The following is a 15703-nucleotide window of genomic DNA, read 5'->3' on the forward strand; positions in this document are numbered from 1 at the left end:
CCATTGCTCCTTGTTCTGTCATCTGCCACCACTGAGAACAGCCGAGCTCCATCCTCTTTGGAACCCCCCTTCAGGTAGTTGAAGGCTGCTATCAAATCCCCCCTCATTCTTCTCTTCTGGAGACTAAACAATCCCAGTTCTCTCAGCCTCTCCTCATAAGTCATGTGCTCCAGACCCCTAATCATTTTTGTTGCCCTCCGCTGGACTCTTTCCAATTTTTCCACATCCTTCTTGTAGTGTGGGGCCCAAAACTGGACACAGTATTCCAGATGAGGCCTCACCAATGTCGAATAAAGGGGAACGATCACGTTCCTCGATCTGCTGGCAATGCCCCTACTTATACAGCCCAAAATGCCGTTAGCCTTCTTGGCAACAAGAGCACACTGTTGACTCATATCCAGCTTCTCGTCCACTGTGACCCCTAGGTCCTTTTCAGCAGAACTGCTACCTAGCCATTCGGTCCCTAGTCTGTAGCAGTGCATGGGATTCTTCCGTCCTAAGTGCAGGACTCTGCACTTGTCCTTGTTGAACCTCATCAGGTTTTTTTCTGCCCAATCCTCTAATTTGTCTAGGTCCCTCTGTATCCGATCCCTACCCTCTAGTGTATCTACCATGCCTCCTAGTTTAGTGTCATCTGCAAACTTGCTGAGAGTGCAGTCCACACCATCCTCCAGATCATTAATAAAGATATTAAACAAAACCGGCCCCAGGACCGACCCTTGGGGCACTCCACTTGAAACCAGCTGCCAACTAGACATGGAGCCATTGATCACTACCCGTTGAGCCCGACGATCTAGCCAGCTTTCTATCCATAGGATCACTGCAATGACAGTCTGACCTGCAGGGGTTGGCTCAGTGGCTGCTGCCCCTTCTCTCCTCCCCTCTCCCTGAGCAGGGAAATCTCCCAGGACAGGCTGCAGATGCCCTCATCCCTTCTCTGGACAATGGCTCTCTCTAGCTCTTCCAGCCAGGACAGCAGCCGCTGCTCCTGCTCCTCCAGAAACCTTCGCAGCTCCTTCCACTCCCAGACGATCTTCTGCCTCTCGGCTTCCGTCTGTTTCTGCAACCACAGGGAGAGGGCGGCTCGGTAACAGGGGAACACAGAACATAAGAATGGCCAGACTGGGTCTGACCAAAGGTCCATCTAGCCCAGTGTCCTGTCCTCCAACAATGGCCAATGCCAGGTGCCCCAGAGGGAATGAACAGAACAGGTAAACATCAAGTGATACATGCCCAGCTTCTGGCAAACAGAGGTTAGGGACACCATCCCTGCCCATCCTGGCTAATGGCCATTGATGGACCTAGCCTCCATCAACTTATCTAGTTCTTTTTTGAACCCTGTTATAGTCTTGGCCTTCACAACATCCTCTGGCAAAGAATTCCATAGGTTGACTGTGTGTTGTGTAAAGAAATACTTCCTTTGGTTTGTTTTAAACCTGCTGCCTATTTATTTCACTGGGTGACCCGTAGTTCTTGTTTGAGAAGGAGTAAATAACACTTCCTTATTTACTTTCTCCACACTAGTCATGGTTTTATAGACCTCTCTCATATCCCCCCTTAGTCGTCTCTTTTCCAAGCTGAAAAGTCCCAGTCTTACTAATCTCTCCTCATATGGAAGCTGTTCTATACCCCTAATCATTTTTGTTGCCCTTTTCTGCATCTTTTCTAATTCCAATATATCTTTTTTGAGATGGGGCAAACAGATCTGCACACAGTATTCAAGATATGGGCGTACCATGAATTTATATAGAGGCAATATGGATATTTTCTGTTTTATTCTCTACCCCTTTCCTAATGATTTCCAACATTCTGTTTGCTTTTTTGACTGCCGCTGCACATTGAGTGGATGTTTTCAGAGAACTATCCACAATGATTCCAAGATCTCCTTCTTCAGTGGTAACAGCTAATTCAGACCCCATCATTTTATATGTATAGTTGGGATTATGTTTTCCAAAGTGCATTACTTTGCATTTATCAACACTGAATTGCATCTGTCATTTCATTGCCCAGTCACCCAGTTTTGTGAGATCCCTTTGTAGCTCTTCGCAGTCTGCTTTGGGCTTAACTTTCTGGAGTAATTTTGTACCATCTGCAAATTTTGCCACCTCACTGTTTATCCTTTCCCCATATCATTTAGGAATATGTTGAACAGCACTGGTCCCAATACAGACCCCTGGGGGACACCACTATTTACCTCTCTCCGTTCTGAAAACTGACCATTTATTCCTACCCGTTGTTGCCTATCTTTTAACCAGTTACTGATTGAGGAGAGGACCTTCCTTCTTATCCCAGGACTGCTCACTTTGCTTAAGAGCCTTTGATTAATCATAAATGTGCCTCCCAGCACATGGTTTTATTTACAAGAACACAGGATTTCTTGCAGTGGGTGATGGGGTGGAAGGATGGAGGGATTGGGGCAGGCGTGAGCTGTACATCACTAGAATCACAGACTATCAGGGTTGGAAGGGACCTCAGGAGGTCATCTAGTCCAAACCCCTGCTCAAAGCAGGACCAACCCCCAGACAGATTTTTGCCCCAAATCCCTAAATGGGCCCCTCAAGGATTGAACTCACAACCCTGGGTTTAGCAGACCAAGGCTCAAACCACTGAGCTATCCCTCCCCCCAGCAACTTGAACTGAGCCAAACTCTCCAGCCCACATTTCATCTCCTTGCCCCCCTTCTCCCCTGGGTGCTATAAAGGATTCCCGGTCACTGTAACATGCAGACAGCCCATTGGCAGGTCTCTGGGCTAACACAGAGACTGACCCTCTCCTGCCCTGCAGCCTCTTGCATCCTAAGGGCATCATGTCACCCACGTGTCTGACCCTGCCTCTCCCTGGGCTCAGGCTGGAAGGATGGGCCCTGCATTCACCATGTCACTCAGGGCAGTGGTTCTCAACTAGGGGTACCAATACTCCTGGGCATACCTGGAGGTCTTCCAGGGGGTACATCAACTCACCTAGAGATTTGCCTGGTTTTACAACAGCCTACATAAAAAGCACTAGCGAAGTCAGTACTAACTAACATTTCATACAGACAATGACTTGTTTAGACTGCTGTATAGTCAATACACTGAAATGTAAGCACGAGATTTACATTCAGATGGATTTATTTTATAATTATACGGTAAGAATGAGAAAGTCAGCCATTTTTCAGTACTAGTATGCTGTGACACTTTTGCATTTGTATGTCTGATTTTGCAAGCAAGTTGTTTTTAAGAGAGGTAAACTTGGGGCAACTAAAGACAAATCAGATTCCTGAGATGGGGACAGTAGTTTGGAAAGGATGAGAGCCGCTGACGCAGGGCACTGTGATCCCAGGCAAACCTGAGGCCAGGGGGCTCCCGGGTACCTACCAGCAGCTCCTCGCTGTGCTGCTGCTCCTCGGCTTTGGCTGCTTCTCTCTCTTTTCCCAGAGGGGCCAGACGCTCTTGCGGTGCCTCCTGGAAGAAGGGGGGGGGGGGAGAAATTGCTGCAAACGGCCTCCCAGCTGCCAAATTTCAGGGCCCGTCCTGCCCTGCAGAGTCTCTGGGACTCAGACTTTTATCCCAGGTCTTGTTCAGCCTCAGTGAAGCTGGTGAAAGGGGCAGCAGGTTTGCCAGAGAAAACTCAGTTTGAAGTAACAGGGATGCAGCTCCCAGCTGCAAACATCCCCAGGCCCTGCCCACATCTCAAGCAGCCAACTTCAGAGATTTTCCCCAGCTCCAGCCCCCAATGCTCCCGTAGGGCCAGATCTGAACATGGACTCCGCCCCCCCAACCAAATATCCCCCAAACCCCAGCTCCAAGTAGCCCCCAAACTCCAGCAGCCCCACGATCCTCAATACCAGCTGCTTCCATCCCCTCGCTCTGCAGCCGAGCCGGGCTCCGAGCCCCTCCCGGCAGGAGCGTGTCCGCCCCACGCGTGTCTCCGGCCCACGCCCCTCACCCAGCACCTGCCCGCTCCGCGCTGCCCCCGGACCCACCGCGCTGCCGCGCGGGCTGCATGGCTGGAGCCTCCTCCACACTGGGTTCCCGGCCCCGGCCATGGCTCCTTTCTGCAAACACAAAGGGCTCCTGGGCGGGGGGGCAGGAAGGGGCGGCTCCTACCCGGGCGGGTCCCTCGCAGGGTGTTTGTGACACTCGGGAAATCCAGCTCTGGCCGAGCAAAACCTGGGTGGCAGAGCAGATCCCAAACCCGGGCAGCGGGGGGGGACGTGTACCCATGGGAGGGAGGAAAAACATTGTTGACATTGAAAGAGCAGTGAAAGCTAATGGGACATGGTTAAACCTACTAGCATTAAACTCCTCCTTTGAGAGAAATCCATGAGAGGGTGCCACATATCATCTAAAATATGAGCCCTGCCCCAAGAGAAAAAATATTTGCAAATCATTCATTAAATGCCCGAACTAAACTGCATTCATGAATGAGTCAAGATTTCTGTTTATAATTTTGGTCATCAAGCAAGCCGACTTTGCCTTAAACATTGATTTTTGTGGAGAATATGGAAAACAACTTCCGTATGAGAAGAGATTAATAAGACTGGGACTTTTCAGCTTGGAAACCAGATGACTTAGGCCTTGGCTACACTGGCAATTCACAGCGCTGCACTTGCTGCGCTCAGGGGTGTGAAAAAACACCCCCCTGAGCGCAGCGAGTGCAGCGCTGTAAAGCTCCAGTGTAATCAGCGCCTGCAGCGCTGCACGCTCGCTCACTCGCAGCGCTGCAAGCTATTCCCCTCGGAGAGGTGGAGTACATACAGTGCTGCAACTACACTCGCGCTTCACAGCACTGTCGCAGCACCGCTGCCGCGGCAGCGTTGTGAATCCGCGAGTGTAGCCAAGGCCTAAGGGGGGTATTTACTCCTTCTCATAACACAAGAACTAGGAGTCAGCCAATACAATTAATAGGCGGCAGGTTTAAAACAAACAAATGCAAGTATTTCTTCATACAACAACACACAGTCAACCTGTGGACCTCTTTGCCAGAGGATGTTGTGAAGGCCAAGATGAGAACAGGGTTCAAAAAAGAACTAGAGAAGTTCATGGAGGATAGGTCCATCAGTGGCTGTTAGCCAGGGTGGGCAGGGATGGAGTTCCTAGCCTGTTTGCCAGAAGCTGGGAATGGGCGACAGGGGATTGATCACTTGATGATTGTCTGCTCTGTTCAATCCCTCTGAAGCACCTGGCATTGGCCACTGTCGGAAGACAGGTATACTGGGCTAGATGGACCTTTGGTCTGACCCAGTGTGGCCAGGGCCGGCTCCAGGCACCAGCCCAGCAAGCAGGTGCTTGGGCGGCCAAGGGGAAGGGGCGGCATGTCGGGCTGTTTGGCGGCAATTTGGCGGCAGATCCCTCTCGGAGGGAAGCACCTGCCGCCGAATTCCCACTGAAGAAGAAAGTGGCGCGGTGGAGCTGCCACCGGAGTGCCGCTGATCGCAATTGCAATCGCGGCTTCTTTTTTTTTTTTTCCGCCGCTTGGGGTGGCAAAAACCCTGGAGCCAGTCCTGAGTGTGGCTGTTCTTATGTTCTATGTTCCCTCTACTGCAACTTTGTCAGCTATGGAAAGAAAAACAAGGATAGCAGGATGGGAAGATACACAAAAGCATGTCAAAAATACACACCATATCTTTGAGCAGATGAGTAAAGTGAATCTGGTTGTTCATCACACAAGAACAAAAGTTATCCTCTGGCAAAGAGTTCCACCAGCTATTTTTGTTCTTATTCCTTGTCACAATGGTGCAATTGCCCAAATTAGAAAAATGCCTCTCTTTATTTGTGTCCAGATTTAAAATAGAGACGTCATCATGGTAGCAAATGGTGATGGGAGAGGCCCCAATAGGTCTGAATGTATGGAGATCATCCGCAAGAGAACCCTTCCATTTGTGGGGTGGGGGGGAGAAGCAATCTGTTTTACAAGGGAGTACCTAGATCAGCGGTTCTCAACCGGCGGCCTGCATGTGGCCCAATTAGCACACAGCTGCGGCCCAGCTGTGTGCTAAAAATAATTCAAAATTTGCCGCTCTGGTCTGGCAGGAGGTGGAACTGGCTGAGTGGGAGACAGCATCTTGCAGTCTGCACCAGCATTCCTGCCAGCAGGGGCCTGGTGAGTGGGTCTGTGGGTAGGTTGGAGGGGGGGGCTCTGGGAACTAGTGGTTTGCCCCAGGTTTTAGGTGGAGCTTCTCTCTTGGGCACTCCGCTCCTGGCTGGGGTCCAGGTCCATGTCCAGGTCCTGGTCCTGGCTCCTGCCTGAACCCATCTGGTGGAGTCCAGGTTTGGGTCCCAGCTCTTGCACAGCCCACGTGGTGGGGTCCGTGTCTGAGTCCTGGCTCCTGCCTGGGCCTATGCGGCAAGGCCCGCGCAGCGGGGTCTAGGTCCCAGATCCTGGCTGGGCCTGCACGGGGCTCCTGTAGGTTTGAAAATATTTACGGGAGCGACACTCCACATGGCTCCAGCTGAATTTAAGCCCTGCTCTCGTGATTTCAAAGCCAATCTCATGATTTTTGGCCACTTGGGGTTGGCAGTGCTGTCCAGGGAACAGCCAGAAGCAGACGGTAACCCCAAGGAAAGGTAGGGTCAGGCCAGTGACTTCAGCAGATGTTGCTAATGCTAAACATCTTTATCATAGAATCATAGAAGATTGGAAAAGACCTCAGGAGGTCATCTAGTCCAACCCCCTGTTCAAAGCAGGACCAACCCCAACTAAATCATCCCAGCCAGGGCTTTGTCAAGCCGGGCCTTAAAAACCTCTAAGGATGGAGATTCCACCACCTCCCTAGGGAACCCATTCCAGTGCTGCACAATAGTGTTTCTGAATATCAAACCTAGACCTCCCCTACTGCAACTTGAGACCATTGCTCCTTGTTCTGTCATCTGCCACCACCGAGAACAGCCGAGCTCCGTCCCTTTCAAAGCTGAGCAAATTCTGACTGGGGGCAGCAGCTTAACCTTGCAGTGTGTGTGTGTCAACCAGGCATCAGCTCTGGGGCGTGCGGAGCAGAGGAAACCCCTGTCCCAGTGAGCGCTGCAGCCCGGGTTGCTATTGAGGGACACAGGAAGGGGCTGGAACAGGAGCGATCAGGAGGCAGGAAGAAAACAAAGTACACAGATAATGTCGGTCACTCACTGCAAAATGCAAAACGCTGCCTCCTCCATTGTGACCTGGGAGCTGAGCAGCTGCTGCTTCCCCAGCGGGGTGTGTGCTGAGGAGAGACCTTCCTTCATGCTCCTCCTGTACCCAGCCACGTGGGGGGGACTTTCTCCAGCTGGATTTAGCCCCTTAGGGCAGCCCTGGGCTCCACCAGCATCAACTCCTGAGCCGGAGACTCCAGGTGACTAGGAGAGACCCAGGGGAAAGTGCTGGGGACGGGCAGGAAAGTGAGGGATCCTCAGATGTTGCAACCCTAGACAATGAATCCTCTGTCCTCCCTCTGTCTCCAGTTCCGGTCAGGAGCTATCCCAGGAGCTGTCCCTTGGGTGTGTGTGTGTGTGGGGGGGGGAATCAGGAAGGGAAAGGGATGAAAAATAAGCCAGAGTTGCAGGGAGGGGAAAGACAGACTGTGTGAACTCTGTGCAGGCAGGAGATTGAAGGGGAAGGAAAGCAGCTGATCTGGGGAGGGGGGTGTTTAAGGACATCTTCTCTGATTTTGCCACTTCTCTCAACTCTTGACAACTAAGTCGATCCCTCTCTCCTCCCCCCCCCCCCCCCCGCTTTTCTCTCAGATTATCCACTCTTTATCTAGGCTCAGATTTTGTCTCCATTTTTCTCTCTCCTTCTCTGATGTCAGTTTAAAATCGCCTCAGATTGGCGGGGAGTGGGGGGTTCCCCACCCATTTGGCCCTCTGAAAGCCGCTTACCAGAAGGCTGCCTGCTTCTCCATTGCTGTATGGTGAACATACCATCCTTTCAAACTTTTCCCACTTAATATAAACATAAAATCCCTTCAGATTTTGGCAGTTTTCTCTCCTAATATCAAATATTTCCATTTTCTCCCCAATTTTTCAAAGATTGACATTGAATATCCTAAAATTTTGTCCCACTTTCTCTCTAGTTATCTGTTACCAAGACTGTCTTTTGTCAGTAAAACTTTTGTCGCTTGGGTGTGAAAAAAAACACATATCCCTTGACTGACATAAATTACACCCACAGAAGCACAGGAGTGCACAGCACTATGTCAGTGGGAGACACTTTCCTGCCCACATAGCTACCGCTGCTCGTTAGGGGTGGTTTAATTATGCCCGCAGGAGAGCTGTGGTGCTGTAAGGTTACTAGTGTAGACAAGTGACTCTCAACCTTTCCACACTACTGTACCCCTTTCAGGAGGCTGACTTGTTGTGCATACCTCCACGTTACACCTCTCTTGAAAACAGCTTTCTTCCAAAATCAGACATAAAAATACAAATGTGTCATAGCACATTGTTACTGGAAAGATTGCTTGTTTTCTAATTTTTACCATATAAGTATAAAATAAATCAATTGGAATATAAATATTGTACTTACATTTCAGTCTATAGAGCCGTATAAATAAGTCATTGTATGAAATTTTAGTTTGCAGTGACTTTAATAGTGCTTTTTATGTAGCCTGTAGTAAAACTAGGCAAATATCTAGATGAGTTGATGGACCCCCCGGAAGACCCCTGTGTACCCCCAGGAGTAAGTGTACTCCTGGTTGAGACCCACTGGGGTAGACATAGCCTAATTTAATATGCCCTGAGATTCTTCCCTGGGTCTCTAATTATAAAATAATATCTCCTCAGATTTGCCCTTGTCTCAAATTCTTGAAGATTGATAGCAAACCCTGGCAAAGGTTGCCCCTTCTCTCTCTCTCTTTTTGAAATTCACTCACATTTTGCCTCTTTGCCTATAACTGAGTATTGATATAAAATCCCTCACATTTTTCCACTTTCCTCTCTAATTGTTAAAACTGATCCAATATTCCTCAGATTTCCCTTTAATTTCTGAACACTGCTATCAGCTGTCATGTTTTGCCTTTTTTTTATGTGATTGTGGTTTCTGTTCTTTCCCTCACATTGTTAGTAATAATTGTGTCAAGTGTCTGGTCACAATTAAGCTTTTTATGCAGACTGAAGGTGAAAGGCATTAAACAGTTCAGTCTTGTTGTCATCTGTCATTAGCTCTCCTTCTCTGTTCACTGGTGGACCTATGTTTTCCTTCACCTTTCTCTTGCTCTGAATGTATTTATATGACCCTTATCTTTTGGCCTTTTATGTGCCTTGCTTTTGTGCTTTAATCTTTCTGATTTTCTCCCTACATGCTTGTGCTACACTTTTACACTCCTCCTTAGCAATTTGTTTCCACTGTTTGTAGGATTCCTTTTTATTTTCAGGTCATTAAAGAGCTCCTGATGGAGCCAGATTAGCCTCTATTTTTCCTCTCTTTCCTTCACATCAGGAAAGTTTGCTGTTACCTCTTTAATACTAACTCTGAGAAACTGCTGGCTGTCCTAAGCAATTTTTTCCCTTTAATTTAATTTTCTTCCCTACCAGTTCTCTGACTTTCTTAAAATCTGCTTTTTTTTTTTTAATGTCCACCACCATCTTTATTCTGCTGCTCACATTCCTTCCTTTCCTCACATCGTGAAATCTATCATATATTGGTGACATTTATGCAACCTGCCTTCCACGGTCAGATCCCTCGTAGTCAGAATCAGTTCTAAAACAGGTGCCCCCCTCTTTACTTCTGCCATCTTCTGAAACAAAACGCTGTCCCCAAAAGACTCCAGGAATTTGCTGGATGTTTTGTGTTTGGCCATATTACTTTTCCAACAGATGTCTGGGCAGTTCAACTCTGCCCCCTTATCAAGGCTGGATTAAGGCAGGGGCTTTAGGGGCTGCAGTCCAGGGCCCTGCAAAAATAAATCACAGGCACATAGGTGCTGACTTCTGCTGGTGCTGGTGGGTGCTTGACCCCACCTTTGCCCCCAGCCCTGCCCCCATTCCAGCCCCTTCCCCAAAGTCCCTGCCCCAACTCTGCCCCCTCCCTGCCCCTATTCGACTCCTTCCCCAAATCCCTGCCCCAGCCACGCCTCTTTGCCTGAGTGTGCTGTGTTCCCACTCCTCCCCCTCCCTCCCGGAGCTTGTTATGCTGCGAAACAGCTGGTTTGTGGCAGCAAGCGCTGGGAGGTAGGCGAAGGAGTGGGCACATGGCGCGCTCAGGGGAGGAGGCGGAGGTGAGGTGAGATGAGGTGGGGCAGGGTGCTTGGCTGCCGGTTGGTGCAGAGCACCCACTAATTTTTCCCCATGGATGCTCCAGCCCTGGAGCACCCATGGAGTCGGCGCCTATGCACAGGCAGCGATCTCCAACACTGGGCCACTAAAAGTCCCCTGTCCCCAGGGGCGGCGCTTGTGGGCGCGGGCAGCGCATGGAGACACTGTCCCCCTCCCCCCCAGGGGCCACAGGGATGGGCTAGCAGCCAGCTGCTTCCGGGAGCAGCATGGGGCCACGGCATGCAGGCAGCCTGCCTGAGCCTGCTGCGCCGCCAGCCGGGAGCCACCTGTGGTAAGCGCCTCCTGGCCAGAGCCTGCACCTCACACCCCCAACCCCCTGCCCCATGTCAGAATCCCCTCCTGCACCCAAACTCCCTCCCAGGCCCTGCACCCCAACCCCCTGCCCCCTCCCGCACCCAAACTCCCTCCCAGGCCCTGCCCCCCAACCCCCTCCCGCACCCAAACTCCCTCCCAGGCCCTGCCCCCCAACCCCCTCCCGCACCCAAACTTCCTCCCAGGCCCTGCCCCCCAACCCCCTGCCCCCTCCCGCACCCAAACTCCCTCCCAGGCCCTGCCCCCCAACCCCCTGCCCCCTCCCGCACCCAAACACCCTCCCAGGCCCTGCCCCCCAACCCCCTGCCCCCTCCCGCACCCAAACTCCCTCCCAGGCCCTGCCCCCCAACCCCCTGCCCCCTCCCGCACCCAAACACCCTCCCAGGCCCTGCCCCCCAACCCCCTGCCCCCTCCTGCACCCAAACACCCTCCCAGGAAAAAGACTTGTCTACAGGGGCCCCACAAAATCTAATAGCCTGGGGCCCACAGGAGAGTGAATCCGTCCCTGCCCATTATTACTCGTGTTTTGGCTCTTTCTGTTGTTTGCGTGGTAGCATCTGGAATATCCGCCTGCAGCGAAAGAGCCTGGGAGAAATTGTAATGTGAAATTTCTAAATCCTGTTCTGAAAAACTGGGCCTCGATTGCCTTTCTTTCCCTCGCAGGCTGCAGAACGACGTCCATGTTTCACTCCAGCTCATCCCGTCCTCCCATGGGACAGGGAGGAGAAATGGCTGCATTAGAGCCAGTTCAGGTAGGGACTATCGAGGAGTTGCTGGTGGGTTCCTGCTGGAAGAAGAGGGGCAGTAAATACTGAGGAGGTGGGAACTTTGGGGGTGGGTGGTCTGGAGAGGGAAGGGAGCAGGAAATACACAGGGTGGAGAAAGGGAGGGAGATAGGATGTGGAAAACCTGCGGGGACTTGTTTAACCTGGGGCCTGGATTCTAGGAACAAAATGGAAAAGGAAAATGGAAAAGGAAAGAGCCCCCCTGGACTGGGCTGGGAAAACTTCCCAGACTCCAAATGCTGGAGCCTGAGCGCTATGAGCCAGCGGCTGCTGTGAGATATGAAGGAGGCACCCACCAGTCAGGTTTAAGGGAGCTGTCCCTCCACTCATATCCAGCTCCTCACAATGAGGAGGGTGTTGGGCTTCCTACCAGGCAGCTGACCCTGGACCCTCCTAGGGGCTTCATCTCCTGTATCAGTCTCTGGCTAGTAGGAGTGTGATGGATCTGCTGGGAGAGACAAGGGGCTCTCTCTTTCTCCCACCACCCTGGTGTTTCCTGGATGCTCTGAGTGGTGTGCGGGTAGGACTCTGTTGATTGTGATCCTCCCAGAGCTCCCATTTGATTGGCTCCTTTCCCCCATGAATAGTGGTGCTGTGAGTGGGGCAGCAGGTACTGAGTGTTGGACTCTTGCGCTTTCAGGGGCCGGTGACCTTCGAGGAGGTGGCTGTGTATTTCACCAGGGAAGAGTGGGCTCTGCTGGACCCCGCTCAGAGAGCCCTCTACAGGGATGTCATGCAGGAGAACTATGAGAATGTGACCTCGCTGGGTAAGGATTCCCATCCCCTCGGTTCTTAGAAGGGGAAATGCAGAGTTAAGGTTCACACCACCCCCACAAAGCACCCTCCTCTCTTTTTCAGCATCACCCCAACATGCCAGTGACCCACACACTACCAGAGACCCTCCCCTGCTACAGAACACTTTGGGAACAGGGCACAGGGGCAGTTCACCACAAAGTCTAACAACTTCTCTTTGCTAAGGCAAAACTTGGGGTTAGGTCCAGCATAACAAACAGAAGCTTCCAACCCCTGGCTGGCACTCAAACACTGAGCCTACACCACACACACCAGCTCAGACTAGCAAAATGATACCACTCCCTTACCCTCACTTCGAGGATTCCTTCTGAGTCATTGCCTTTACTTAGCTCTCACTAAGCCCTGGAGATTACTAGCATGTATCCCACTGGACTGCTGACAACCCCGGTAGCAAGAACACACCTTTGTGCACCTTTATTGACACAAACTACAATACTCAGCACTGAAATGGGGCAGACTAGGCCCCTCAACTTTCACATGTATCTCTCTTCATACCACAGTCACAGCTCTCCAAAGCTGCTCCAACTAATCCCTCCACCTTTCCGTTACAGCTACACCTGATAGAGTGCACACAGCTGGAGGGCATGCAGATAAATGCTGGCATTCCAGTCTGTAGAACATAACACAAATAATGGCATGTTCTCGTAGTCCTTCCTCGTATCTGTTATAGATTCATAGATTGTATGGCCATAAAGGACTACTAGGTCATCTAGTCCATCCTCCTGTATAGCACAGGGCATAGAATTTCTTCCAGTTACTGCTGAACTGAGCTGAAGAGCTTGTGTTTCACTAAATCATCTTCCTGAAAGTCTTGACCTAAAGACTTCCTGAGATGGAGAAACCTCCAGGTCCCTTGTTAGTTTGTTAACATTTGCACCACTCCCAGTGGCTAGTGCCAGGTCCAGGGTTAAGGGGTGGAGGGCAGAGTTAAGGTGACATTTCAGGGGTGACGTATATTTTAACTTTTCATTTCCTAGTTTTCAGAGGTTTAAGTTCATATTTTGTGAAGGGACGTTGGAACACTGAGCAACCTTAATTCTGAATTAAGGTAGTTTATGGGCATTTATTTTCCTTTTTTTATGGATTTTTTGTCATTAGAACTGTATCTACCCTACAGATTTGGCTGGCTTAGCTATGTCGGTTTGGGATGTGATTTTTACACCCCTAACCGGACATATATATGTTGGCAAATCTTTTAAGTAGATACTAAACCAGAGTCTGCCTTTGGACTTGAGAGCACTTTAAAATGTTGTTCTTAACCCAGAAATTTTGGTATCGGGGCAAAATTGCCCAAGGAAACTCCTGCAGAAAGCAGGAGAAATATACAACATGTGTTGATTGAAAACTACCCGTGGTAGGGTTCAAACTCAAAAGCACAGGTGTAGTTCAGGTTCAGTGACCACAGCACGTCCCCTGGAGCCAACCAGTGCTTAATTTGTAATGAAAGAGGTGCCGGGGCTATGAACTACCACCTAGTGGTGCCGGGTCAGGTGCCGGGTTAGGTGCTGTGACAGCTGAGTCCTAGAAATCTACTGGCTCTTAACAGGGTCTCGGTTTTGCGGCACATGTGCATTTCAATGTCTTTGATTCGTCTGTTCGGCTTGTGCTGAACTGGAATTCCAGACTCTACAGTTATTAACTTTTTTTCAGTATTGCTTCCACAAAGTGTCTTGTAGCTGAGAAATGACAAGTGACTGAGATCAGTCAGGGAACAATTAAAACCATAGTTTGAGCCCAAGGAGATTCTTGTATAAAGCTGTTTTTAGTATAAAGCTGCTTTTTAGGGGGGCAGGTCTGTATGTCATGAACCTCGTGACCAAATCACCCCAAATTTGGACCTCTGATCCTTCCCAGCACCCCCATAAAGAACAGAAAATTACAAAGAATTTGAGTAAACCTGTGGATTTTAGAGCAGTTACAATAGTCAATCTTTAAAGAGAAAGTAATGCCAAACCTTAACTATACCAGAGCTGGTGTTCTACTATAGAATAACTTCCCAAAGGCCTGGAGGGTGTGAAAGTCAGATATGTCCATGTGTTGACAGAAGACAGTTTGAAGTTCCTCCTATTCATAAGTCCTTGGGAGAAGGGAGAGCGGGGAGCAGTGGAAGGGGAGCAGATGAGCTGGTGATTGTGGGGTGCCACAAAGCAAGGGGGGCTGAGATGAGTGAAAAGGGGAGAGGTCTGTGAAGGATTAGAGGGAATCAGAGAGGGCTGGATACAGTGGAAGGGAAAGGTGCGAGAGAGGAGGTCAGGGACAGGAGCTTCTGAGAAGTGGTAGCATATTGGGGTGGGCTGGGGGAAAAGGGGGTGCTGTGCTGGGGAAGGATTGGGTGGGAGATTTAGGTAACATGGGAGTGGGGAACACTGGAAATAGTGGGAGGGGGAGGAAAGGGGTTACTCTAAGAAGTGGGGTGGGTCTAGAGGGAGGGGAAGGGAAGGTTTCAGAGAGGCAGAGATTTGGGGCAAAAACAGTCTCAGTGGAGTGCCACGGTCTCTGATGCCCTCTCCCTAGGCAAAGCTCATCAACACTACTCCACCTAGGGATGTAAACAGCGGGTAAAAAAAGTAACCGTTTAACCTATTGTAATTCAATCGGTAAAAGGGGAATTAGAGGTGCGGGGACGCTGCAGCCCCCCCATGCTTTACATGGGGGACCCCCTCCGCCCCATGCACTCAGGGTCCCGGCTGTCCCCCAAACCCTGCACCAGGAGCTCTGCTGCTGCCGGCATCTGGAGGTGGCAGCAGAGCCCCATGCGCGGGGCCGACAGCCGGGACCCCGGGCATGCGGGGAGAGCAGCCGGGACCCCGGCGTGCAGGGGGAGCAGCCAGGACTCCAGGCACACAGGGGGAGCGGAGTTTAATCGTTAACTGGAACCAATAAGCAGCAAGCTTCTTGGTTAACCGGTTAAACGTTTACACCCCTAATTCCGTCCTCATCCTCCTTGACCTGGTCAGCTGCCTTTGCCACCGCTGATCCTGCTCTCCTTCTTGATACCTTGTCTTCCCTTGTCCTCTTCCTGGCTCCCTTCCTACCTCTGTAATCACTCCTTCAGCGTGTCCTCCGGAGGATCCTCCTCACGCCACCGCAACTCTCCATGGGGGGTTCCACAGGGCTGTGTCCTTGGTCCCCCGTTTCTTCTTCCTCTGCACCTTACATCTGGGTAATCTCATCCGCACACACCGTATTCAGCCACCTTCTCTGTGCTGCTCCAGACCCGCCTCCTTCTGTCCCAACTAAAACTTCATCTCCTGCTGAATGGCGAGTCACTAGCTCAAGCGCAACAGCTGAAATGGTAAACGCAGAGCTCTTAATGTGTCCCCCAAGCCACCCCCAGGCTACAGGGCAAACTCTTGCATTTTCGTTCTGTGTAACGTCCCCAAGATATGGCCTGAGCTAGCGTCTATTTTGCCCATCCACACTGCTAAAACCCATGTCCAGGCTCTCCTCCACGCAACACCCTTCCCCTGCCGCAGGGAACTAGACTAGCTCAGTGGTTCTCAACTGGGGACACAAGTACCCCTGGGAGTACGCCGAGCTCTACCAGGGGGTCCATCAACTCACCTA

General features: G+C 50.9%; 1 protein-coding gene across 1 annotated transcript; it reads left to right on the forward strand.

Moving 5' to 3' along the window:
• Positions 1-7074: 7074 nt before the first annotated feature.
• LOC128823106 (zinc finger protein 28 homolog) lies at positions 7075-12158 on the forward strand. Its single transcript, XM_054005211.1, has 3 exons — positions 7075-7309; positions 11202-11290; positions 11964-12158. The coding sequence occupies exons 1-3, from the start codon at positions 7090-7092 to the stop codon at positions 12117-12119; spliced, it is 465 nt and encodes a 154-aa protein (XP_053861186.1). The 5' UTR covers positions 7075-7089; the 3' UTR covers positions 12120-12158.
• Positions 12159-15703: the final 3545 nt, after the last annotated feature.

The sequence above is a fragment of the Malaclemys terrapin genome, chromosome 15 (genome assembly GCF_027887155.1).
Source record: "Malaclemys terrapin pileata isolate rMalTer1 chromosome 15, rMalTer1.hap1, whole genome shotgun sequence".
In the NCBI taxonomy this organism is placed as follows: domain Eukaryota; kingdom Metazoa; phylum Chordata; order Testudines; family Emydidae; genus Malaclemys; species Malaclemys terrapin.